The sequence below is a fragment of the Lissotriton helveticus genome, chromosome 12, assembly GCF_964261635.1.
Source record: "Lissotriton helveticus chromosome 12, aLisHel1.1, whole genome shotgun sequence".
Lineage (NCBI taxonomy): Eukaryota > Metazoa > Chordata > Amphibia > Caudata > Salamandridae > Lissotriton > Lissotriton helveticus.
In genome coordinates this window covers 786902821-786930316 of record NC_136073.1, presented here as the reverse complement: position 1 = coordinate 786930316, position 27496 = coordinate 786902821, and the positions used below count along the sequence as shown (strand labels likewise).

Sequence of the window (27496 nt, the reverse complement as noted above, 5' to 3'; positions counted from 1 at the left end):
CGGACTTGATCGGTCAACTTTTCATTCTCCGCTCAAACTTCATGCAGCTAGGTGACTTTAACCTACACACAGACAATCCTAACTACTCTTTGGCTAATCACTTCCTCTCTACTCTAGAGGAATTTAATCTGACCCAACATGTGGTGGGCCAACCTATAAGACCAGTCAGACACTTGACCTTATTTTTTCTCATTCCTTGAATATTCAGATGGATCCGATCATTAAACTAGCATGGTCAGGTCACTTCCTGGTTCCTTTTAAAATTGACAGAGTCTGCCGTAAGAAACAGCATCCCTATTTTGAAAAAGTCAGGTCTTTGAGGCAAGGCTCTGAACCGCTGTTCTCAGAGGCATTACAGGCTACCCCGCTTGAACTTTATGGGGTAGTAGGCTCTGACCAGGCCAGAGTGAATAACAGGCTGTCCTCGGCTCTTGACCGCATTGCTGCTTTAAAAGCAGTATCTCAGGGGAGATGAACTCCTTCAGTACTTAGGTTTACTACCGCTTTAAAAAAAAAGATAGGTCACACTGCAAATACCTTGAAAACTAGTGGAGGAAATCTTATGACCGAGATGCTAAAGCAACTTATAAAAAGCGCTAAATAACTTTCCTAGTGCAGTACACAATGAGCATAAAGAGTTCATTTGATCCTCTTTCACCGCTGCCACCAATAAACCCGCAAACGTTTTAGGGTGGTGAACTTTTTTTTGGCACCCTGTGCCTCTCAAAATAACCTGATTCCTTCTGCCATGATGTGTGAGTAACTTTTTCTAGAATAAAATCCAAGTGATTTACGAGAAATTTCCCTCACAAGAGACTCCAATCCCCATCTAGTATAGGAATACCTAGCCTAGACCATTGCTTTCCACTTTTGATCACCACCACACTTCAGAACTCGTCCACTCACTGGCCAGCTGCAAATCTGGATCTCCACTTGATCCTTGCCCCATGGATAGCCTCAAACTGACTGCACCAAGGATCAACCCCTTCTTTCATAAACTGATGAATGCATCACTTGAGGCAGCTATAGTGCCACAGAGTTGGAAGCAGGCCATGCTTCTACCTCTACTAAAGGTAGCTAATGCAGACCCTAAAGTTCATAGCAACTTCAAGCCTATCTCCCTGCTGCCGGGTGTTGTCAAAATGTTGGAGAAGTGGGTCAAGCAACAACTCTCCAGCTTTTTGGAAAACAACAATCTACTCTATGACACTCATTCTGGCTTTCGTGCTGGCTACAGCACTGAATCCGCTCTCCTAGAGGTTGCTGAATTCATCATTGATATTCTTGATCAGGGTGTGGTAACCATGGTTGTCCTTTTTGACTTGTAAGTGGCCTTCGATACAGTTTCCAATTCCATTCTCCTGGATAGATTATGGGGCATGAGTATCCAAGTCCCAGCCCGGCTCAAGCCTTTCCTGGAGGGCAGATCACAAATCGTCCCCCACCCCTTATCTTCACGTCCTCAGCCAAAGTACTTGAGTGCAAGGTACCTCAGAGATTTGCCCAGAGTCCGACTCTTTTTAATATCTAATTGGCCCCCTTGGCTAATTTGGTGGATGCATGGGGCATAAGGGTCGTCTCTTACACAGACGACAGTCAGTTTATGCCCTCATTCCAGGAGAAGGAGGTGGGTCCATTGATGCGTTCAAGGGATGGATGAAGGTGAACTGCCTAAAATTGAACTCTGACAAAACAGAGATACTCTTGTTTGGCACTGACAGTCACCCAGACGCCTACAACTGCTGGTCTTTTGAGCGAGGTCCCCCCACCCTCGCCCTTTCATCTGTGCTAAGAAATCTTGGGGTCAAATATGTCTCTAACTTACCCGTTGAACCTCAGGTTAAAGGTGTGTCAGCCAGCTGTTTCCTCACGCTGAAATCGGTCTGGAATATGATCCACTTGATTCCTGAGGAAAACCATCAATTCGTAATTTACGCTCTGCTAACTTCAAAACTCGATTATGGTAATAGCCTCTACTTAAGTCTACCATCGTATTTGCTTCACTGCCTCTGCAGCCCAGCTGGTTCTGAAGATTCCGGTTCGCTTCTCTGTTGCGTCCCTTTGCGCAGTCTTCATTGACTGCAAGTTGCTAGCCACATCAAATTTAAAGCCCGTACCTTTGTCTACAGAGAGCGTGAGCGGAAAGGACCCTGCCATCTAAGAAAAAGATTGTATCCCTGCCATCATGAGGGAGCACTTCACTCCAATGGACAAAAACTTCTACATGTTCCGAGGGTCAGCAAGGCAGGAAGAGGTGGTCATTCCTTTTCCTTCTTAACTGGCAAACTCTGGAAATCTTTGCCTTCAACTCTCCGCTTCGTGCCTTCCGAATCGGTCTTCCGTAAACTTCGAAAGACCTATCTAATTGATATATAGGCCTCCTGGGTTTTGATCAATCTCCTTGTTTTACTTTAAAGCCGCTAATACCGGGATGCCTCTTCGAATGCAGCTGTATGCTTTACAAATTTTATTGTAATGTATATTAACCTCAGCAGCACTCAAGCAGTCATATCAAAATATTCTTTATCGATAATTTACAAAGCTGAAAAAAAAGATTACACATATATAAAGACAAATTACAGTTAAAACCAACAAGTGTAGCTCATTAATTTTTTTCTAGCTGCCATTAAAGTAGTACGAAAAAGAACTATTAGCAATAGTTAATACATAAAAAAAACCTTGAGTCAAAGAGTTAAAATCAATGAAAAAGAGCACATATAATAACGTGCAACTCCTATGATCTATCCAATATATAAAACCATATAAAGAAATAAGGGATTTACGAAAAATGTGCACTAGATTGTAGAAATAAACCTACAACTGAACATGCCTCAGGGCAGTAACGTTGTTGAAACTATATCAAGGCCGGTCTGCACCTAAGAATTAATTAATTTATTTATTTTTATTTATCAAACTTTTATTGAGCATACAATAGTCGTACAGTATATGCATAGTTGATCAATGAATAGCAGCAGAGTACTGCTCAGTGATAGCAAACATAACAACGCAAAAGGTCGCTATAACCAATGTATATATATAAGCACCGTACATAAAACCGAGTAAAATTGATTGCTGCATAGTGCACATACCCCCCACCTCCCACATGTCAGGGTGAAAATTGCGATGTCCGGGCAATTCAAGGAGTCCTGATATCATTGTCCGTAGTAGCCGTGTTCATTCAGAGTCCAAATCAATACGAGTCATTAAGTACTCCCGCAGAGGGACCCATACATCTTTTGGCCTTGATGCAGATGGAAGTTCTTCTGCATAAGTCTCCAACTGATCCCTACAATATACCATGTCCTTTAACCAGCTGTCCACCTTAGGGTACATCCGACTCTCCCACGTGAACAAAGTGCGCCTTTTCGCCAATAACAAGGCCAGCTGTACAAATCTTCCATCATACCTCGGAGTTGGGGATCATGCCCCAGCAAACACAGCGACGGGTTATTTAGTAGGTGTAAGCCTGTCATGTCAGTGATAAGTTCTAGTACTTTATCCCAGTAAGTGGAGACATGCTTGCACTGCCATGCTAGATGTATAAAGCCAGCATCCCCCATCCCACATCGCTTACACTCATCAGTCACCCTGAGGTCAATCCTCCATAGTCTACGCGGGGTATGGTATGTTCGATGTAGGAATTTAAGGTGAATTATGCGGAGGTTGCTGTTGGACGTTAAGCGCCCCGTAATTGAGCATATTTTCATCCATTCCTCCTCTGTGAGGGGGGGATCTAGGTCCGTATTCCAGCGAGTGAGACTGGCGGCAGTGTTGTGCGGAGTGTCTTTCTGTATGGCCCTGTATAACTTTGAGACTAGCTTCTTTCTCGCTGGGGTCGTGAGTATCAATTGTAGGGCTGACAGTGTCTCTGGTTCATCCGGGAAACAAGGGTAATGATCTTTAATCGCTCGCCGTAGTCGATAGCACGTGAACTGAAACAGAAGTGTAGGATTGTGTATGTAGGATAAATCATCCCCTGTGATGTATGTGCCTTCTGGGAACAAGTCACTCATGTGTGTAATGCCTGCCTTGCGAAGTGCCAGGACAGAACCCCTATCTTGGGCAACCGCCAAGGCGGCATGCCCTTCTATGGGCATAGCTGGCGCATATAAAGGAAGCTGCTGCGTTCGACGTCCAATTGCCTGCCAGGCCTCCACTGTGATATCTAGTGTGTTAATCTCTGCCCTCGGGGTGTGCCTATTCATATGTGTGATGATGCCTCGCAATGGGACAGGGTGTGCGTCACCCTCCTCCACCGCAACGTGTGGAATAAAGTCATGCGGCCTATACCAACAGTATGCGTATTGGGCCTGGCAACATAAATAGTATAGGTAAAAATCTGGTGCTTTAAACCCTCTCCTCTCCCACGTTAGTGAAAGTGTACGCCAGCTGATTCTCTGTTGTTTGGTGCCCCATACAAGTCGCAATATTTGAGTTTGAAGAGTCTTAAAAAAATGTTTAGTCAACGTAACTGGTACATTGCAGAACAAGTATAAAAATGTGGGCAATCTTTATGATGGAAATCGGGTCCGCTAGTGAGAGTGGGAGACAGAGCCATTTGTCGACTTGTGCTACCAATGCTGTATATGCTGCGCCATAATTTGTGGTAATAACCGTTTCGGGGTCTCAATGGATCCATATTCCGAGATATTTAACAGGGTCCGCCGACCATATCTACAGATACTCGACCGGGGGGGGGGGGGGTTGCGTCCAACCGTCTGAGGAATAATGACGGATTTGTCCCAATTTATACAGAGACCTGAGAATAGGCCAATCTTCACATATTCGCGGAGGACAGGGGACAGGTATTGTTGCGGTTCGCGGACATAAAGAATCATGTCGTCCACGTACATTGAGATCCCTACCGGCCTGTTGTTAAAGTTGAGAGCTGCTGCTCTATGGACTTGCCGTATTTTGCATGCTAATGGTTCTAGCACGATGGCGAAAATGAGCGGGGATAGTGGGCACCCCTGGCGTGTGCCTCGCCCATCATCAAATGGTTCAGACGTGTCCCCTCCCACCTTCACCCTTGCGGAGGGCTCAGTATATAGTAGCTGTATCCAGCGTAAAAAGATTGGGGGGAAACCCATTCTGCGCAATATGTGCATCATATACCGCCATTCTATTGAATCGAATGCCTTGGCGGCATCTAGTAGGACTGCAACGGCTGGTAGGTCGGGATTCAGGACATGTAGCATGGCGAATATGGTGCGCAGGTTAAGGGATGTTGATCGGTCAGGGATAAATCCAGCTTGATCTGGGAGCACCAGCAGTGGCATAAGAGGTTGTAGTTTTGTAGCGAGAATTTTCGCCAAGTATCTTTGCGTCCAGATTGATCAGAGATAATGGACGGTATGATTCACAGTATTCGGGTGGTTTGTCTTTTTTCAAAAGAGTGATGATCAGAGCCTGGCGTAAAGAGGGGGAGAGGCGGCCAGACTCGTATGCTTCTGCATACATCCCTAAAAGATGAGGCGCCAAGATGTCGGCATGTGCCTTATAGAATTCCGCGGTAAGCCCGTCAGGTCCGGGAGCTTTTCCGTTCGGAAGCGAGCTGATGGCATCTGTCACGTCCTCCACATCCAGCGGTAGGCTAAGGTATTTCTGATGAACATCGGACAACCACGCACAGGCGATATCGTCTAAGTAGTGATTCATGGCCTGTTCGTCCATCCCTCCCATAGATGTGTAAAGCGCTGCATAGAATTGATGAAATTGCTCCACTATGTCAATTGAGGAGGAGTGTGCCTGCTCACTTGCATCTACAATTCGCTCAATCGGGAGGTGACAAGCTCTACTCTGCAATCTACCTGCTAGTGACCTGCTCGGCCATCCCCCTTCACCATACCGCCTTGCGACGTGTCTTTTCGAGAGGTATTTGATCTCCGTCTCAGCAAGAGCATTGTATTCATCAATGTATATATGTATCTTGACAAGTGTGTCTGTCGAGGGCGCGTGGTCATACTGAGCTTCCAACTCGCTTAATTGCCTCTCTAGTGTAGCTAGTCTGCCCCGTATGTCCTTTAAGATCCCCGCTGATGTGCTGATACGTGTGCCCCTTATTGTGGCCTTAAACACCTCCCACAGTGTCTCTTGGCTCTCTACTGACCACACTTTTATCTCAAAATATTGGACAATAGCAGTGTGTATGGCCTCAGCGTATGTCGGATCGAGTAGCGATTCTGCTCGGAATCGCCACATGAACGGCTTATGGGGATTTTGAGGGATTGGTAAGGTGAGGAACACTGGATTATGGTCAGATAATGTTCTCGGGAGTGTGTGGACATCAGTGACCCAGACGTTCGCTCCCTCGCTTAGTAGCCAGTAATCTAGCCTTGACCAGCCATTGTTCGCTGGTGTAATGTGCGTGCCTGCTAGTACCCCCACATGCCTCTGCCGCCAGATGTCCACCATCTCAAACTCCAGCATACCATCCTTTATACAATTAGCGACTTTTACCATCCTGGCACCCTGCAAATTAGATTTGTCTACCATGGGATCTAGATGTGTGTTGAGGTCACCACCCCAGATGATTTCCGTCTCGGGCCATGTGCGCAACACTCTGAACATATTCAAATAGGTTACCGTGTCATCCAACACTGGACCGTATAGGTTGATGATGGTCAGTAAAACGTTGCCCAGCTTTCCCAGTACCATTGCCCAACGGCCCTCCTGATCTGTGCTAGATTGGATAGCCGTAAAAGCCACCCCTCTCTTAATTAAAATGAGGACTCCCCTCGCATATGAGGAATAGGAAGACGCTAGTCTATAAGATTTTTTTTTTTGAAATATATTTTTATTGCAGAATCAGGAAGAAACATAGCCAGCAAACCAACCTAGACACCAAAGGCACCCAGCATACAGTGTGATAGTAATACAATACACAGCCGATTAGCCCACATCCCGGAGGCTGGGCGGCGCTTGACTGAGTCAGTTTACTGTAGGTACCTCGGTGCGTGCCCCATCCGGGGCACAGGTCAAATGTAGCACCTCTTTTCTGCTTTTATCCCAACACAACCAACCCACCCTCTCCATCAAATCCTTGGCCACTCCACTGTCATGTCACTTAAGCATCACGATTACCTTCCTGGGCCATCCGGTACCGGGAGTTTGCCGCTAGCCAGCAAACCACCCCCTTCCACTACTCCCTCCCATTGCCCCCCCCCCCCCCTCGACAGCTGCTAGTGCGGGTTCCACCATCCCCTTCCTGCTCTAGGGCGACAACTATCAGGAAGTGTCGACAAGCTAGTAGTCACATGGAGTTCCGTCTTATAATTGATCAGTGTCCTCGCCCTCAGTTAGGGAGTCCCTTAACGCTTGCACCACCAGCTCCCAGGACCGTGCCAGTTCCAAACTCTTTTCGTTACCCGTTCTAGTCGCCTGGCGCATTCGTAACACACTCTCACAGCCCGACCATTTCACCAGTTCATTCCTCCACCTCCGTGCAGACGGCCCCTCTTTGGACTTCCAATGCCAGGTGATTTCACGCTGTGCCAATATCAATCCCAACCCAATGAATTTGCTCGTTACCTTGGTCTTTTTGGTGTGCGGGAACCAAAGAAGCAGGCAAGCGGCCATGTCAAAGTCTACCTCCCGATCCGTGACAGCATTCAAGAGGTCCCCTACCTCGGACCAGTAGTTCCCCAGCTTCAGACAACCCCACAGCATGTGGTCAAAATCCACCGCCGGTTCCAGACATCGTGGGCACCCGGCATCAAGCACCTGGAAATGTCGGCGCAACCTCTCTGGGGTCAGATATGCCCTATGGAGCACGAAGAAATGCACCTGTTGGAATCTCGCATTCCTCGTCCCTTTCCAGGTCCTGTGTAGCACCTGGCTCCATACGGAGTCCGGGATTAGCTTACCTACGCTGGCCTCCCAACGCGACTTCAACTCAACTAACGGGGCCAGACCTTCATTTAACATCCTATTGTGGAGGCAGGTCACCGCCTTGACGGTGCCCGCCGCCATCACCACATATTGGCACACCATTGTCACTTCCGGTTCAGCCAATCCACCCCCCCAATGCCTCTGCATAGCCGCGACAACCGCCGCATGCAACAGGAAGGTACCACTCGGCAGGCCGAATTGCTCTTGTAAGGACTGGAACGGGGCCAGCGTCCCGTCCACATAGAGGTCTCCTACCATCTGCAAGCCCAGGTCCTCCCACGCTAACAATTGAGACCAATCACCTCCGTGCGGTAAGGCAGTGAGCATTCCCAGCGGAATCTCCGGTGCGTATGGCCGGCGCTTCCCAGCCCTCTTCAGGTTCCTGTTCCAACACATTCTAAGTGTCTTTTCCTCCATCGCGAGGTCCCTACTAGCCAGTCCCTGTTGCATCACAATAGACGACAAGACATGCCTCTGAATGCCGACTCCCCGGTGATCTTCAGGCCCCCTGAATACTCTGGCCACGTTCTGCGTCAGGACCTGGAGCTGCGCCGCCAGATAGTATAACTCATAGTCGGGGACAGCCATCCCTCCCTCACACTTGGGTCGCAGCAAGGTGGTCAATGCCACCCGTCGGCGACCGTGGCCCCAAAGAAAGCCCGTCACCAACGTCCTCAGCTCCCGAAAGATACTCTGCGGGATCCACACCGGCAATGTTCTAAAATAATAAAGGAGCCTCGGGAGTGCCACCATTTTTAACAGGGCCACACGGCCCAGTACAGAGAGCGGGAGAGAGGCCCAGAAGGCCATACTGCCTCTCAGTGCTCAAATACAGCGCCCCACATTCCCCTCAAGGAGGTCCGCCGTGTCATGGTAAATGCGCACTCCTAGGTAAACAAAACAAGAGGGTTCCCACACTCCCTGCACAATCCCGTCGTAAACAACTCCTGTTCTTGCCTGCGCTGCTAGCGGTTCCATGGCGAGGGCGAAGAGCAGAGGGGATAGCGAGCAGCCTTGCCTCGTGCCCCGACAGACCGGATAAACCGAGGAGACCAAGTTCCCCAGCCGCACCCGCGCCTTAGCCGAAGAATAGAGCACTCTCGTCCAGCCCCGAAACCCTTCCCCAACCCCGAACTTCAGCAGCACGCCATCTAGAAAATCCCATTCTAAACTATCAAACGCCTTTTCAATATCAACCGTCAGCACCACCGGGCCTGGTTCCGCCGTGGCAGCACTGTCAATGACCCCAATCAGCCGACGGATGTTCATCGAAGTACTCCTAGAGGGGATGAATCCCGCCTGATCTCTATGTACTAAAGAGGACATCAACGGAAGGAGCCTGGTGGCTAGGATTCGGCTCAAAATCTTGTAGTCTACAGTTAGCATAGACAACGGGCGAAAAGAAGAGACATCTAAAGCATCTCTGCCTGGCTTCAGCAGGGGCACAACAAGCGCCTCCGTCATAGTCAGGCAACCGCCCCAATTGTATCGCCTCCGCGAACACAACCTGCAGCCTGGGCGCCAACACTTCCATAAATTTGGCGTAGAACTCAATCGGCAATCCATCCACCCCAGGGGTTTTGTTCCACGCCATATGACTAATCGCCCCTCTTATTTCCGCTAGGGTGATGGGGCCCCCCAGATTCCGGGCGTCCTCCTCATCCAGCACCGGCAAAGGGACCTGATCCAAATAATTACCAATGTCCGTGGCCTCTACTTCGAGGTGGCTGGCGTACAGACCCGTATAGTAGGACTGGAAGCGCCCCAAGACCGCCGACTGCGAATACACCACCTCCCCATCCTCCTGGCGCACACTCATAACCGGGCATCCCCTTGGGTTCGGATCAGCCAACTTCGCAAGGAGAGTGCCCACTTTATCCCGCTCTTCATGCACTTTCACCGCATACAGCTTATAGTCATAGCACCGTAATCTCTCCGTCTCAGTTGCTACCGCCTCCTTAGCATGCAACAGGCTGTCTTGCAGCTCCGGCCTCTCGGGCCGTCGCTGTTCCACCCCTCTCAGCACTTCCTCCGCCTTCGCGAGGTCATTCAGCACTGTCCCTCTCACAGTCAGAAACCGCCCCATACATACCCCCCTCACCACCACTTTCATCGCGTCCCATTCATTCGCTCTAGTCGCCGTCGACCCAGCATTGACCGTAAAGTAGTCGTCTATGCCCTGTCGGACCGTGTCACAGAACGCCGGGTCATCCAGCTTCTCCGGGCGAAGTCTCCACGTAGGGACCGCCGATCTTGCCCGCTGCCATTGCACAGAAATCAACAGGGGGTTATGGTCCGAAATGGTCCTAGACAAGTACTCAGAGTGAATCACCACATTCGCCAGAGACTCGCAACACAGCACCGAATCCAGTCTAACATGCAGATCATGCAGTGCCGAGAAGTAGGAGTAATCTCGTGTTTCGGGGTGCTGTGCGCTCCATACATCCACCAAGCCCCACCTCTCTTGCCAGTCCCGCCGATGGGCCGCAAGTCTGCGCACCGGGGAGTCCACCAAAGGCGGGTGCGACCTGTCCAACAGCACGTCTGAAATGGAGTTAAAATCCCCCGCCAACAATATAGGGCCCGCCAAATAATACGCCAGTGAGCGCGACAAACCCTCAAAGAAAAGCGCCTGATCAGCGTTGGGGGCATAAACGTTACACAGCACCACTTCCCTACCACACAGCCGTCCTTCCACCACCACATAACGACCCTCCGGATCAATTTTCTGACTCGTGACTTGGAATGGCGTGCCCGCTCTGATCCATATTAACACCCCTCTGGCAAATGCTGAGTAAGTCGTGCCAAACACCTGACCCCGCCACCTCCTCTGTAATGCCCCGCATTCCTGCTGTGTCAAGTGAGTTTCCTGAAGCATCGCAATTTGGATACCCCGCCTCACCAAGTAGGCATGTACCTTGTGGCGCTTAACCATAGTACGAATACCCCGGACATTCCATGTGACACATTTCAAATTAGGTAACGTCCCCATAGAGCACCAATTCCAACAGTAGCGCACGCCAATAAGCGTGATCTGCATCACAGCAATTATACAGCCCCTTCAAACAGTCAATGTTACCCGCATTGCAGCAATCGAACAGTCCCCAAAAAACAAGACCCCTAACACTCAACAACCCCCTCCCCAGGACAGGGCCTAATAACCCAGCTTCAGCCCCGTTCCAAACCTTAAACACCCGACACATCACGCTAACCTGTGGTCGACACCACAGAAGACCTTAAGGGTCAAAAGAAGGCTATGGAGCCCCAAACCAGGACGTCAGAGCTATCACCCCGCACCCGTAGCCCCATACTGCTAGTGCAGCCCCATACCTGGCAGTCCAGTAGAAGTCAGGAGTGTCCGCCCCTATAGGCATCCCAAGATTGTTCATCGGCCCCGAGCTTCACTCATTAAACAAGTTATCAGCAGTCTGTGGGGTGACCTCCGGGCCCGGCACCCCTCCCGTCTCCGAGTCATCGTCACCAGTCTTCTCTCCTTCTCCGTCCGAAGCCGAGTCCCTAGAAACGTCATCCCGCTGCGATCCCGTGATGCTCGCCGTGGCCTCCAGAGCACTCCGCCTGTCAGCCAGCATTCGCGCCTCCTGTTCAGCCCGTTGGCGCCTATTCCGGGAGCGGATGCGTTGCGATTTCCTTATCTTGGCTGGTTTTTGCCGATCCCTGGCGGGCCTGTGCGCACGATCCGTCCCTGCCCGGTACAGTTCCAGCCAGGACCATGCCTCATCAGGTGTTTGGAAAAAGTGAGTTCTGTCGTCAAGGATGACCCGCAGCTTGGCCGGGAAAAGCAAGGAATATTGGATCCCCTCTTCTCTCAGCTCTTTCTTCACCGACAGAAAAGAAGCCCTGGACCGCTGCACCTCCTGTGTATAATCCGGGAATAACGTCACCTTGCTGTTGTCCACCTGGAAGGGCCCATGGTCTCTCGCCCGTTGGATCAGCAGATCTCGGTCTTTAAAGTGCAGCAGTCTGACCACCATCGGCCGGGGCGGTCGGCCCTCCAGGGGAGGCTTTGCGGGCACCCTGTGCGCTCTTTCCAGGGAGAAGAAGGGGGATAGGCCCTCCGGCGCTACCACCGTCCGGAACCAGTCCTCCAAGTAGGCCACCGCATCACCCTTCTCAATTTTCTCTGGAAGCCCAACCACCCTCACGTTGTTCCGCCGGTTGCGTCCTTCCGCGTCTTCCGCTCGACGCTCCAGAATCGCCAGTCGATGGATAACGTCGTCAAGTTTATGCTCCGCCGTGACCACCGCTGGTTTCAGCTCCTGGAGCAGCTGTTCATTGGACTTCACTCGGTCAGCGAGCTTGGCGTGGTCCGCTCTCAGTAGGCCAAGCCCCGTCGCCACCTGCGCAATATCCTGGTGCAGCTCCTCCTTGGTGGTAGTGATCGCGGCCAGTATTGCATCAAGGCGGAGGTTCAGCCTCAACTCCTGCGGCGAGGGCTCCGTTGGAAAAGCGCCATCCACTGCCTCGGACTTCTCGTCTCCCTGCTCAGGATGCGCGGCGAGGCCAGCCCCCATCCCAGCCATCCTGACAATGGGGAACGCGCCACCTGAGCCGCCCTCTCCAACGACGGCCGGCGGCTGCAGTCCTCTCGCTCCGTCCTTCTTTCGGGCCACCCGGTATCGTCCAGTGGCAGGCCCAGGGTGCACAGCTCTCCGATCTGCAGACGGCGTTGGTCGTCCCTCCCCAACACTCCGTCACCTTCCACCAGAATGCACTCCGTGCAGCTCCAACGACACACTCAGTGCCCCACCAAAGTCAGCAAAGGCTCGGGGTGCAAGCCCTCCTCAAGAGCCAGACAGTCAAGGGTCCGCCCACCGCAGATCGAGCTCACCGTCCCCGGTGGCACAGTCCCCCGCAAGTCTCAGCGCACAGCGGGGTCCACCCGGCTCCCCACCGGCCAGGCGCACTCCTGCTTCAAACTGGGTACCCAATCGCCCCGGGCGGCCGCCCCCTCAATACTCGGCTAACTAGCCTCACTGGACTGTGTCCCCGTGGTCCCACTGCAGTGCTCCCAAGTGTGGGTCGGCCTCACACGCCAGCCGCGCCGCCACCGCTGCAGCGCGAGTGAAGGGCTCGCTCTCCTGCCTTCAGGGAATCAGGTGGGGGAGGGGCGCCGCTCGCGCCGGGTCTTCACCGCCGTCCACCTCCTCCGCTATACCGGTCCCGCTCTCCTGGGCCGCTCTCCTGCGCACCGCAGCGCGACAGCCCCTCCGGCCCCATAGCCGGTCCAGCCCTCCACACCACTCCGCTCTCAGAGCTCCTGTCCTCGCGGCTCCGCCATCTTGCCTTTGTCCTCCGGCCGCGCTGGTCGGGTCACCAGAGCCGTCCGCAGGCAGCGCCCAGGGTCCCGATGAGGATCAGAGGCTCCCCGCTGGGTCAGCGACCCTATAGAAGCTCGATTACCGCTGCCAGGCAGTGCGGGGACAAGTACTGCAGGATAAAAACGGGACTTGGTGCGGAGCAACTCGCTCACGCAGCCATCCCGGTCGGCGCCGAAACCACGCCCCGACGCTAGTCTATAAGATGCCCATCGTCCGGCCACTTTACTCTCCGTCACTTTAGTCAGGTGGGTTTATTGCAGGAGCGCAATTTTTACATTATGCCTATCGAGTTGTGCCAAGACTTGCCTAATTTTCTGCGGTGTATTCAGTCCCCGGACATTTCATGTGATATAATTATATGTGTCCCCCCTCATGTGTAGTGCGGAAGTACAGTGCAACAATCCCAAACCAAATATACATGTAGGTGCTGTAAGTTGGCTCGAATGCACAATGTTGTGACCTTGTGATTATGTACCTTTTGCATACAAAAACCAAAACAATTCCCCCTCCCACCTCCCACTTCAGCATCCCCAACCTGCCAAAGACATGACCCGCATCTAACTCCCATAGTAACCCCAACTTGAGTAACCAAAATTCCCATCAGGGGTCGTGGTGGCTGCGTCCACTCCCAGGTAGTAGAGGGCGAGGTGCCATCGATAAGCCGTCGTAACCACCAACCCTGCGTATCGCGGTATCTTATAAAAGCATATATAACAACTGTCAGTGAGGCGTCCATCTTCCCCCAGGCGGTCCGCCCTCAAAATCCTGCCATCCTGCTTTGCCCTCCTTATAACATTACAACCTGTCTTATTTGAAACCCCATATTCACCCTCTTACTGTTCATTCATCAATGTCCGATGTGGAGGAGGCTGATGATCTCTGTTTGTTTTGGCGCCTCAGAGTACGTGCGTGCTCCATAGCATGTTTAGGGTTTGTGAAGATCTTTCCATCTTCCATGGTGCCAACCCTCAGTCGCGCGGGATATAACATTGTATAGGGGATCTGATCTTTTTGCAATATCTTCTTGACATTTTGGAATTCATTGCGAGCCGCCTGCACATTCGCTGTGAAGTCCGGATAAAAGGATAGTGTATTTCCTTGGTAAGTAATGGAGCCCTTCAATCTGGTTACACGTAAAACAGTATCTCGGTCCCTGTAATTTAACAGACGGGCTATGATGGGCCTCGGAGGTGTCCCCGGAGGGGGTCTTGCTGCTAGCAACCTGTGTACACGTTCAATAGCGAAGAGCGGGGAAAGTTCATCTTTACCGCAAATTTCTTGTAGCATCACCTCGACATAGTCCTCCAGCCTCCCAACATTCGTCGATTCGGTAGTCCCCAAATGCGTATATTATTGCGGCGAGAGCGCGCTTCTATGTCCTCGTTTTTAGCCTGGATTACTGCCAGCAGTTTAGTGATGTCTGATGTCTTCTCTGCTACTTGTTGGAGCCCGTATTCCGTGTCAGTAATGCGTTGTTCTGCTTCTCCAATTCGCACTGCATGCTTGTCTAGTTTTGTCGAGAATCGATCCATTCTTCAACTCAGTGCCTCGATCTTCCCATCGATGGCCTGTAGACTTGTCTGGATGGCAGCAAGCGCTTTCTCTATCGCCGTGGGAGTCGGTGTGGGTGCATCTGGCTCCGAGGCCGCGTGGTTTCCTGGTTTGTTACCCTTACGCAATTCAAAAGTCAGTCGGGGTTGGTTCTTGTCCGGCTTCCGCATGACTCGGGTAGAAAATGGCGCAGTTCCTGTATCGCTGCTGTCTGTGCCCCGCGTCTTGGTCCACTTTAAAATCGCGACTGTTCCCAGTTCCCTGCGCGGTCAAGTGGGCTCAGTGGTAGTACCTCTCTCCAGACTCTGCAATAGTGCCCACCAATGCTGCGGTCAATATGTCCTGCGGGTGCCGTGTAGCATGTGGGTTGTCTGCGCAGCAACTGGCTCCGGGCTCCCAGGCGAGAAGAAGCTTAGGCCTGCGTCCCGCGCACCCGGGTGGCTCTACCCGTGCAGCGGGCCCCAGGCGGGAAGGGGGCAGTGAACGGGAGAGGGCCTCCGCAGCTCGCACAGATAGGGTGTACTTCCTGCGTTTCACCCGCGCTCGAACACTCACCGGTTGGTCGTCGGCACCAATCTAGGTGTCCCTCGGCTGTTATCTCCGGCAAGTAATGGGGCGTTTAATTCGTCCTCCGCAGCAGTAAGTTCAACGGGGGGGGGGGCACGAGTCTGCTTCCAGTGTTCCCCAAGTCGGCACTCCCGTACTGAGCGTGTACATATATTGTCCAGTTAGTGGGCTCACCAGACTGAAGCGTGGGAACTGTAGGATGCAGGGAGGGAGGGTGAGGGGGAGCAGCTATATCTCGCTGCACGGCGCTCAGCCGCGATGCGGCCTGTACTCCACCTCCGCACCAGGCACTTGCGTGGTCGCTTTTCCCCGGGCCGTTCTTGCAGATGTCTCGTCTTTCTCTCCTCCCTCGCGGCAGTCTATTAGGGCGATAGCCGTGCCTCGGGTGCAAGCTCCCTCCGTCCGATTCTCACCTCGGAAGCCCCGTGGCAGTTTTCAAGCTCCGGTCGAGCACCAACTGCTCCTTTTTTACCTCAGCAGATTACTGGCGGGCCGCCATTAGCCAGAGACCTTAGGCGGCCATGTGGTGTCCAGAAGTCCGTAGTCCCCAGGCAGATCAGCCCACAAGTGGCATCACCGGAGAGCGCGTGGACAGGGTAGTTCAGTCCCGGGGGTGATTTATCGCGAACACAGGGCTGGGGCAGGATTAGTGAAGGATGGTAGTCGATGGCTGGCAGAGCTGCACTACAGTGCGGCCATCTTGCCGAGCTCCAAGCCACGCCCCCCACCTACCTAAGAAATTTTAGCTTGAGAATTAGAAGCACTAAAAAATCTTTTTGTGTAGGGCTGGTAAAATTTGCAAAAAAAGGTGAAGTGCAATAAAGACTGAGAGGAAATCTCATCACACAGACCGGTACAGATTCTGGATTCCTCATATTGACCCAGTGGGAAACAGAGCATCCACCTGTTGGAGCCCAACCTGAACCAGCTCAGCAACATCTGTTCCCATGTGTTGGTCATCAAATCCAGATGAGGTGCCACCCCCACCAGTGTTTGAATCACACAATATTCTCTCACAAATGGCTTCCTTAGTTCCTTTACTTCCCTCCAAGCCTTCCTCTCGGACATAACACGTTCTCTGAGCCACCCTTTATCCATCTTTCTTAGATCAATAAGGCTCTCAAAGATAGATGTATAACCAAAGGCAATGGTCAAGTCCTTAATATAATGGCGACAAAGTATTCTTTTGCCATAGTCACATGAGAGACAATATTATATTATCTATTTATTTAAAGAGACCTGCTTGTTGCTCCAAATCAAGCACCATAATTATAAAAGGGCTAGTTTTATCAGGTCCTCGTCATATTCTAGTCCCAGCTCTTGATGGGTAGCAAAATGTGAACTATTCAGTGGAACACCCCGGCTAAATCTATATACCCTATTCTCTTCTATTTGGATGCAACCCACTTTCTGCATCCCAAAATTCCTACACTGTATGTTAAAACTGGGAAACATTTTCTCTTATAAATTTCCAAAAGTGTATTAATTAGATTTTTCCCTAAGGTGGAAATAAAGGGGAAAAAATGTGCTAGCCGATTGCTAAAAGTGAATTTTCCTGTTCATAATACAAGGAGCCCAAGTACAGCACGATCGTACATTAACCCCCAAATAGGGGAACTGCTTCCCTTTCTCAGTTGATCTATCCTTGATGCTCATACAAGGAGCCTTCACATATTTAGGGCTGCAGACCGTGACAACGGTTTTTGATTAATTTGTCTACAGTTTTTTTTACATTTTATATATTTATTTTTATTTTGTTACATGTCAAAACATTGCACTAATAACAAGTACCAACCCCATGCAGCTAGTATGGCATCTAACACCAGTGGGCGCTTAATATTGACACCAACCCCCTCCCCCAAGACATCCATCGGCTCGAACCAATGTAGCTTCTGAAGTGAGCACCACATTATAGAGAACCTTCTATTTGAACACATTGCAATCACGTTTTTCAAGACACACCCTGGCTTTGGCTCCCACTGTCTTCCAATATGTCTAAAGAATAGTAGTGCATCCATTTGCTCCACACCTCATGGACTTTGTGGGAGCAGCCCTTACTAGTGAATGTTGTACGTTACGTACAGCAGATTTTGATAATGACCGTTAGCAACATTCGCTAGTAAGGGCTGCTCCTCAAAAAGTCCATAAGGTGTGGAGCAAACGGATGCAATACTATTCTTTAGGCATATCTGATAGGGGTTTGGGCGCCTCCGGTTGGTGGCTGCTTACGAGCAGACCACTGGGTTGTGGGAGCAAAGCTCCTGATGTGAGGTTTAGGGCAAAGGGGGGATCCTGTTTAGCACACAAGGTGCACCCGCAGCGGCGCAGAAGTGGTTGGGCGCAGGGTGCTGGTTTGGCGTCAGTGTCATGTTGCTTGCAATGGGGATTCTCCGGTTTCAACAAAGACTGCAGGCTCAGGGACAAAGATCTTTTGGAGGTGACCACCGGTTGGAGAGTTAAGTTGGAATACCTGGGGATGCTAGGACACCGTCGGTTGGGCCACCCAAGGCCGTGGGACGTCGGGTGCAGGGGTGTCTTTAGGTGTCTGGTTTCTCTTACCCGCTCCGGTTGCGGTCGGGGGGAGTCTCCAGAAAGAGGCTGCAGGCTTCGCTGGGAGATTCAAAGCAGGTCAGAGATCACCAGATCTCGGGTCAGAATCGAAAGTGATACCTCCTCGTAGTGTTGGGCCACTCGAACTCTGGCCATGGGCGACGGGTGCAGAGTGTTGGTGAACAAATCCAGTGTTCACGGGAGACAAAGTCTTTTCTTTGGAAGACAGGGCAGGTCCTCACGGTTTTTGAGGTTGCTGACTGCAGGACACACTGGAGTTTCACTTCTGCAGGTTGGAGGTGGGGACAGGCCAAGTCAGTGGGCATCGTCCTCTTCTTAGCGTCGGCACGGCTGTTTGGTCCTTCTTCTTTTCTTCTTGGTCGTTGCTTGTCTGAGGAGGCAAGTTTCGGGGTCCCCCTAAATACTAGATTATGGGGCTTTACAAGTAAGTAAAGGTTGGGACCAATGGGTCCCTTCCTTGGGGTGGGTACACCCCTATTATGCCACCCTCCAGTGGGAGGGGGGCATATGCTTCACTCTGGTTGGCTGGGTCCCCCATCTGCAAGATGGCGGGGACTGAAAGTTGTACTTCACCTCGCCTCCCACACCTGAGGGGTGGGGTTGGCAAAGGTGGGCAACCCTTACTGGGTTTTCCTACTGGTTCTCTTGCCCAAAGTGGGGGTCAGAACCGGTCGGGACCAGTTGCTGGAAGCAGCCAAAGGCCTGGGGAAGCTCACAAAGGCGGCAAGCCTTTGAAGCTTCCCTTTCGTGGACCCTGCCCATCCTGGGGGAGGCTTTGCACATCGTCACAGGATGTGCATTCTTTCAGAACCCCAAGAGCAGTAGGCTCTCGACCCAGGGGCCCAGAAACATGTCTGGTGGTGGCAGCTGGGAAACAGCCACTCAGCCTGGACACTAGTGTCTCTAAGATGCCATCTGTGTGCATTTTTCATTAAATCCCACACTGGCATCAGTGTGGGTTTAATGTGCTGAGAAGGTTGATACCAAACTTCTCAGTTTTCAGTAAAGCCATTATGGTACTGTGAAGTTCGTAATGACAAACTCCCAACACCATATACCCTTAATGGCATTACTGCACTTACAATGTCTAAGGATTGGCTTAGACTCTGTAGGGGTTCAGGGCTCATGCACCTGTATCATCAGCACTGGTATAGTGCACCCAGCTAGAGGGGTGGCTGATCTATGCCAGGGCAGTGGGTTGTAGGCATAGCACACAGGGAAGTCAATCAATCAATCAAGGCATTTGTATAGCGCGCTACTCACCCGGGAGGGTCTCAAGGCCCTGGGGGAGAGGGGTACGTTACTGCTCGAACAGCCAGGTCTTGAGCTGCTTCCTGAAGGAGAGGTGGTCCTGGGTCAGCCGAAGGTGGATGGGGAGGGAGTTCCAAGTCTTGGATGCCAGGTAGAAGAAGGATCTTCCTCCGGCGGTGGCTCGGCGGATGCGTGGTACGGAGGCGAGGGCGTGGCTGGTCGATCGTAGCTGGCGGGTGGGCGTGTGGAAGGTCAGGAGGTCGTTGAGGTACTTTGGGCCCAGGTCGTGGAGAGCCTTGTGTGCGTGGGTGAGGAGCCTGAACATGATTCTCTTGCTGATGGGGAGCCAGTGCAGGTCTCTCAGGTGGCCGGAGATGTGGTTGTGTCGTGGGATGTCCAGGATGAGTCGTGCGGAGGCGTTCTGGATGCGTTGGAGTCTTTTTTGAAGTTTGGCTGTGGTTCCGGCATAGAGGGTGTTCCCGTAGTCCAGTCGGCTGTTGACGAGTGCCTGGGTGACGGTTTTCCTGGTTTCGGTGGGGATCCATCAGAAGATCTTGCGGAGCATGCGCAGGGTGTTGAAGCATGATGAGGAGACGGCGTTGACTTGTCTGGTCATCGAGAGGGAGGAGTCCAGGATGAAGCCGAGGTTGCGTGCATGGTCCGTTGGTTTGGGAGTGGTGCCCAGGGCAGGGGGCCACCAGGAATCGTCCCAGGCGGGGGCAATGATCCCAGGATGAGGACTACCGTTTTGTCTGAGTTCAGTTTCAGGCGGCTGTTCTTCATCCCCTCTGCGACGTCTTTCATCCCCTCGTGTAGGCTAGCTCTGGCGGTGGCGGGGTCGTTGGTGAGGGAGAGGATCAGCTGGGTATCGTCGGCGTAGGAGATGATGTTGAGGTTGTGTTGGCGTGCGATGGCTGCGAGGGGGCTCATGTAGACGTTGAAGAGGGTTGGGCTGAGTGATGATCCTTGTGTGCCATGTCGACTCTTCACTTTGTTCTGCACCAAAACACGCTGCCTTCAAAGGCAGTGTGTGATTGTGAAGGTACAGGGCCTCTAAGGGTGGCTCAAGAAGTGTTGCAGCCCTCAGAGGCCTTCCCTGGTCATATTTCTCTAGGTACTTGTTATACCATTTACCAGGGTCTGACCTATGGCCAGAGATGCCAATTGGGTTTTTTGTTCAATGCAGTTAAAGAACATAGGCCCTGGGTACCTGATTGGCAGGAGCCCAGGGCACACTTAGTCAGAGTACATCAGTTCAACAAAAAGTGGGGGCAACCATGCAAAAAGAGGGCACTTTCTTACACTTGTCGACTGTGATGTGGCAGATTGAGGAGAAAATCCGGTCCAATATGTGTCTGGCAGTGTGGGTGGATTCAGTAACTTGCTGGGTGAAGCCAAGGTTTCCTAGAAGGGCTGTGAAGTTTGGGTCAGTGTAGTGTTCTAGGTTTGAGTTAAGGTCTCTGAGGAGACTGAAGGTGCTGGCATTGATGATGATGGATGCAACAAAGTCTGTGATGCTGCTGGCGAAATTGATGAGAGAGTCCTAGTGTTTTTTTAAACAAGGTTTCTGCCGGGGAGAAGTTGGCTGTGATGAGTCTCTTCTACATGAGGTGTTTCATGTAGGTGGTGGGGGTGTCCGTGTATGTGGTTCCGCTGATGGTACCTTTGAATACGATGGCGACTCCACCTCCGGGCTTATGCTGACTGTCTTGCTTAGTTAACTTGTAGCTGTCCTCCAGAATCTGGAACGTGGACTGGGCTGCCGGGAAGGAAGCAAAACTAGCGCGCAATGCAGCATGAGGCTGACAGTAAGTCATTCTGTCAAGCACTCCTAACTCCTCCCCCGCCAGCACCTTGCATCGCTCTATGAAGGTTTCTTCTGGGAACTCATCTCCCATTGTATGAAGTCAGAGTTTCCTCAGTCTGTTGCAGGACCCCACGTCTGCCGAGAACAGCAGTGCAGGCTGTCTGAGCAAAGTTACAGAAAGGGCATACAGCACCGCCACCCGCGCCCTGCGTCTCAAACCATGCCATGCCCACAAAGTGCAGCCAACCGTGTCCACCCTAGATCGCAATCTAAGCTGTGGTCTGTAAAGGACAGAATTCAGCTGTATTGGGGCAGATTGGTTGTGTTCCAGCGATGTTACCACCTAGCGCTGTGAAGTGGCCCAAGAGGAAAAGCAGAGCACGTTACGGCATTAAACTCCACAGAACTAAGTCATTTAGCTTCTCTCGTGCTCTGTGGCTTGTGTTTGGCGTCCATCAAAGGGAACTACAAACTGATCTGAAAGGAACTGGATTACCAATCACGACCCTCTGCCTTGAAAAAGCCCACGGCCGCTGGGCCAAACGGGCGAAACACATGTCGGCTGTCTTTTTTTCTATGCGTGAAAAATGAATAAACACATCGTGTTTGAAACCAACCAATTAACTTTGGAAATCATTCCACCTACGAGACTCTCACTAAGAAGGCACAGTCCTCCGCCCAGTACCTAATGCTGCAGGACCGCGCGTCTGCCGAGAACAGCAGTGCAGACTGTCTGAGCAGCGGTACAGAGGGGGCATACAGCACCGCACCCTGCGTCTCAAACCATGCCATGCCCACACCGTGCAACCAACCGTGTCCACCCTAGATCGCAATCTAAGCTGTGGTCTGTAAAGGACCAAATTCAATTGTATTGGGGCCGATTGGTCGTGTTCCGGCGCTTTATGTGCCGTAATATTAGTTGGATATATCCAGTGAAAACCGAATAGAGATTGAGCTCAGCTATAGTAAAGATCCATGTCTGGGGCGCCCAATCCACCCTGTTCAAAGGGTAGGGTTAAGGTTTCCCAAGAGACCCTGGGTTGTTTTCTGTCCCAGGAAAGGGATATCAAGTTCGATCGCTATCTGCGTCTGAGGTTACTGCTGAGTGGGATCGGAAGTTTAATGAATACGTAGAAAAATTTGGGGAGAATGACCATTTTGGCTATTGCCAATCGCCCTGCCAGGGACAGCAGCAATCTCACCCACTGCTTCAGTCGACTCTCCATCCACTCCCTGAGTCTTCCATAATTGAAGCACCAAAGTTCCTCAACATTGCGACTCAACCAGAAGATAAATCACTTTGATTGTATTTGAATTTCTTCAAAAGAGAGTGAGTCGTTACCAATATTTATTTTTAAAATTAAATCATTTGAATGCAGTTGAAAATCCTGTGTACAGTTGGGAGTCTGAAGAACACTCTCAATAGTTATATTCATCGGGTGATAATATGTCTAAAGATTCAGCAGATGGCCATTGCTTTTATACAGTCAAGAAAGGGGCAGGTGGTTGAATTAAGCAGCTATTAACAGATTGATTGTCAGTTTTAACAATTTGTGTGTAGCACTAACTGGTCAGCAGTTTCCAGGCTGACCGTGATTCAGTTGAATGCAAAGTCAAAGCAAGGGCTTTTATGTTATGTTATGTTATGTTATGTTATAGTTTTTTATTGGGCGCACAGCTGCTCCAGCGAAGGAGCGTCCTGGCGCCTGACAAGGTTAAACACAACATTACTAAAAAACACAACCAGAAGAGAATAGCTAAAGGGCGCTTTTAGTCTAATACTTCGAATAGAAATCTGCTAAGCAGTGAAGCAGATGTCTAAAGGTGTTGTGTCAACATTACTGCCTGGACAGTGATGCAAGCGTGGATACAAAATTTTAGCAGATTGTGTTGAAGAACCTGCTTAGGTATAAATGACTTCGGCTCACCTGCCTGGTATTCATGCAAACTGTATCCAAAAGACGCTGTGAATGGAGAAAAGATCCAGGGCCGGAAAAAAAGAAATTACTTGCAACTGTAGTTCCAGCATTGGGATCTTTTATTTATTCACATGTGACGCTTCCCTTCTAAGCATCAGAGCTGGGTAGCTTGTGGACCATGCTTTAAATCTGATCAAAACAGTATTTGGGGATGGAATTGCTAGGAATGAGGTAGCTGGCTGAAAGCAACCTTCACTCTGTGTTTTTGTGGCACAAAGTTTGAGCAGCACAAAGTTATTTTTTTATGTGTGAACATGATTATTTTATTCAGAATTCCTAGCCTGTTAGTCAAAAGAGTATGTGCATTAATACTAGAGATGCTGGTGAACTACACGTACATGTAGCTAACCAGATTTACTCACAGTATCAACTATGTGTTCTAACAGCTTCAGTACTTAAGTGATTCATCTGACTCATCAACCCCTCGACTCCACTCACACAATGAACATAAAAATGTACGAGTGGAATGGAGAATAGGCAATCACCCACATCCGCAGGCTTAGACTTTTAAGCTCTCTGAAACTGTAGGACTATCTTTGGTACCACACAATGGAAGCATGCCCAGTATCTGTGACTTAAGGGACTGTAAAATATAATTGATCTTACTTTTAGTCAGTGTATCTGCACTTTGTAGTTCCCTATCTATGCTGTGAAGATGTGTAGCTGGGTCTTCTAAGCCTGGTACTTTGTGCCTATTGTTTGCCTACATCTCTCAGGGTTCTGTGTTACTGTACCTAAATGTAGTCTGTTTTTCTATAGCTATAGGTTATGTTTATAGATGTATTTTCGTTGTATTATGTAATTAATCCATTCTCTCCATCTGCCCTCTCAGGAAATTGAACAACGGTTACAGCAGCAATCTGCCTTATCCCCAACGACATCTCCTACTGTGTCGAGTGTGAGTAAACAGGAGAATATCATGAGACACCACACATTGCGACAGGTAAGCAAAGCTTCTCTAATGGAGATGGTAGACAATGGAGAACCCACTATTTGAAATAAGCCAAGGCCTCTTCTCTCCAGTCTCAGAATGGCAGCTTGCTCGCTCCTGGTGGTATTGGTATGTTAGCTCTGTTATTCGTAGTAGGCAGAAGATTGAACCTTGCTAGCACTTATGAAGCTTAGTGCCTCTGGTAACCCTCATCTGAGTGCTCATTTGTTAACCTGTGGGTTAGTGAAACTCAAGGATTTCTCTAACTTGTTGGTAATCACTTGTTGGCTGTATTCACTGGCTTTGTTCACTTGGTATTATACCTTGTAGGCGCTAGTCTTTAGTGCGAGAAAGCTTGTGAAATTATCATGATTACAGTCTCCCTCATTTGGGGTGAGTGGAATCATGATGAATTGGGATTTTTTGGGGAATGAAAGCTTGTGAATGTATCATTTTAGCAAACGGTACTCAATTGTTTTGGGTTGTAGTATATTACTTTTGCCAGTTCGCATGATGGTATTAGGCGAATGGCAGTCTAAGATCTGAACTCATCGGAGGCAAGGACTTACCCTATAATGTTTTTCTGTGATCGGATTCGGGCCTTTAGAAGCTCCAGGAACATTGCGCTACCTAAGTACCATTTCCACATCAGATTACCAGAATTCCTGCCCATAACACTTGAAAATGTTGTGCACCTGGCAACCAGTTTTGAAACCAAATCAGACTAAAGATATGGAGGCGTGATCCTATGATAATCACTCCTAAGGAGGGTGGGTTATGGAGACCAAAACTTTCCAGTGGTGTCCTAAGTGTAATGCGTACTTGTGGTCGGATCTTCATCATTGAGTGGAGGGACCACAAGGAATCGATAAGCAGGCCAGGAGCTCCCCCATGACAGGGGGAATACATCAAATTGGGTGTGCCATGGATAAATCTGATACTGCCCCCTTGAAGTGAACACCAGTGTTCTCCTCCATGGGCATGCTTAGCTAGAAGCGTCTCTGGGTCCACGCAGCAACACCTCCTCAGTGTGTTCTTTAAGGGAGAGCACCTTTTTAGCTTTCAGATGGATAAAGTGTTGCAATAAAAAATACTGACACAGATAAAACTATTGGCGGGGGCACTCTGGACACAGCCTACCAATTCAGGTTTTAAGAGTCAACAGGAACGAGCTAGAGCAAAGTTAGTGGCGATTTCACAGCGCCCTCAAAACCAACCACAGCAATTCAAATGTTATTACAGTGTAACTTCTGGGACAACAGCTGCGGTACCCCTAAAGCGGCTAAAAGCAAGGGCATCTCCGCTGCAAAGCAGTGACTTTCCACACATTCCTCCCCAGTCATATAACACCTGTTCGCGGATCAATAAGGTTATATCTTCTCCAGTGGGAAAAGATCACCCCAGACAAGTGAGTACTCTCTGAGTCTTCACCCTTGGCTCCTGCCTGGAGTTTCACCCACCTTATGTTACACTGCTGACACAGCATCAGCCAGGATGACCAAAGACTGCTGCAAGGGCAGGCATTGCTTCAAACTGGAGCAATAGAAGCATTGCCAGCGCACACCTTTTTAGCCCAAAGAAAGATGGAATTTAGTGGCTTATTCTAGACTGTGGATCTCTGAATAGCTATGTCATAATGTAAATAAACCGTCCATACAGACGGTGGCACAAGACATTATCTGCTACTTGTTGCACCTTCAAAAAGTAAGGTTAGGGAGGAGCCTAGCTCGCGACCGAGATGGCCGCGCTTTAGCTCGGCTCCGTTCGCCCGCCTGTGTTTTTCACATTTATCCTGCATTTATCCTGCCCCGGGAAGCCCTCCTTGCTGTGTGGTACTACTACGACGCACTGCAGGCACTTACCACTTGTTCCGGTTGTCCTGGCTGCGGTGGGTCCGGTGCATTGTCCCCGGTCGTTCCCGGGACTCGAGAGCGGACTGGCCTGGTTCTTCGTCCCGGCTCCTGGGCCGGATGCAGCCTACGGGCTTGCCCTTCGGGGCACGCTGGAGGTGATTGGAGGGCCGCTGTTCGTGTGAGCCGGAGGTTCCTGGCTGAGAGACTCCTGTGTGGCGGCAGCCTTGGATGGTGACGCTGCCCTTCATTATTGGGGTTCCTCGTGTGTTCGGCTTCCTCCCCCTTTGTTCTCCGGTCCGGCCATTTTGTTCTTTGCCGCCCGGACTCGGAGAACGGGACTGGCGACATTGGGGAGCCGGCGACTCCCCTTCTTCTGGTGGCCCCCCTTCCTGTCCGGGGTGTTCTTCTGCCTGTCGGCGGGACTTCGTCTCCTTTACTGCCGCCCCGACGGAGGTTGTTGGCCGCGCGGCCTGTTCGGGCTCTCAAGATGGCGACCAGCCCCGTTTGTTTGGGCCGGGCCCAGACGAGCACTGGGGGCCCGCCACAAGGCCCGGGTGTCGGATACTGTGAATGTTTTCCTGCACTTAAGGAGATCCTGACCATCCTGCTATCCTGGCGGCTATCGGTGGCCGCGCCACTCCTGGCTCTCGAGACGGTTCCTCACTACGGGCCTCCCGGGCCCCCGCGACCGGATGAGGCATTGATATCGCGGGGTGTGGCTGGTACTCTCCTGGCAGACTCGGCCCCGGCTGCCACCCCGGAGGCGCGCAACCTGATGGCGCCTTCTCCTCCTGTGCTGCCTCCTCTGCCCTTGGCCCGGGAGCCGGATTTTGTTTTGCCGGACTTTCATAATTCTCCTGGTCCCTCTCAATCACCACTGCCCGACGACGTCTCCTGTACCGGCCCGGAGGGGTCGGCTTTTATGGATATATCCTTGGAACTGTGCCTGCATCGTTTGCTACATTCTGTGACTTTCCTGGATCTTCCATGCTTTTCTTCCTGTGATTTTTTTGGACTGCCGTTTGACTTTCCTGCTGCCTGCCTTCTGTTCTTTCTGGCAGAGTCCTCGTTGGACCGGACCCTTACTGCTTTGGATAAAAAGGGTCAGGGCTGATGAAAACTGGCTCCTATATGCGGTGGTTCATGAACGGTTTGGATGATCTCTGTGTCCTAATATGGTTCTGTGTAACTGGTTAGTGCTCCTGGACTTTGGCCTGATATTCTTTGGCTTCCCGAGGACTTGGACCCCTATCCCGGGCGGGTGGATGGGTGCATTTACTCCTGTCTTTGGCCCTCCCCCGTGTGTATGTTTGTATGTCTTTACTCCCTTCTTTCCTTCCCTCCCTTTCCCCCCCCCCCCCCCTTTTTTGTCTTTTAATTCCAACTTTTCTTGCTCCACTAAATTTCGGGTTCAACTTAGGGCGACAGGCACGCTGCGGGGGGGTGGGCCGTAGCCTTCTGCAGGGGTGCAGGGTGGGCTTTGGGGTGGGTGGGGGGGGTCTGTTTGTGTCGGGGGGTCTTTTTCCCCCCTTATTTTCCTTTTTTTGTTCTATGGCTCTTGTGTATTCACTTTTTCGGGACTCTGTCACCTTGTATCTCCCCCGGGGGTATTCTGTCCTTCTTCCGGTGTGTGGCTGATTGTGGTTTGCTGCCTCTTCTGGTATTATGTTTTTGTCACATCGCACGCCGGTTTTATTGTCCTGTTTTTCCCCCTGAGGATGCATGGTCTGGCGAATGTTCCTTCTGTTGTCTTTTTT

The 27496-nt window shown here is 50.9% G+C and overlaps 1 protein-coding gene across 10 annotated transcripts in view; it reads left to right on the top strand.

The window, feature by feature from the left end:
* Positions 1 to 27496, top strand: part of GATAD2B (GATA zinc finger domain containing 2B) — a 313011-nt gene that overhangs the window by 240807 nt on the left and 44708 nt on the right. For 9 of the 10 annotated variants that reach the window (XM_078669093.1, XM_078669094.1, XM_078669088.1 and 6 more), the window contains exon 9: positions 23788 to 23898. In XM_078669093.1, coding sequence (XP_078525219.1) covers positions 23788 to 23898 — 111 coding nt within the window. Of the gene's footprint in view, positions 1 to 23787; positions 25596 to 27496 lie in introns of all 10 variants that reach the window. The other variant, XR_013603500.1, reaches the window with a different exon arrangement.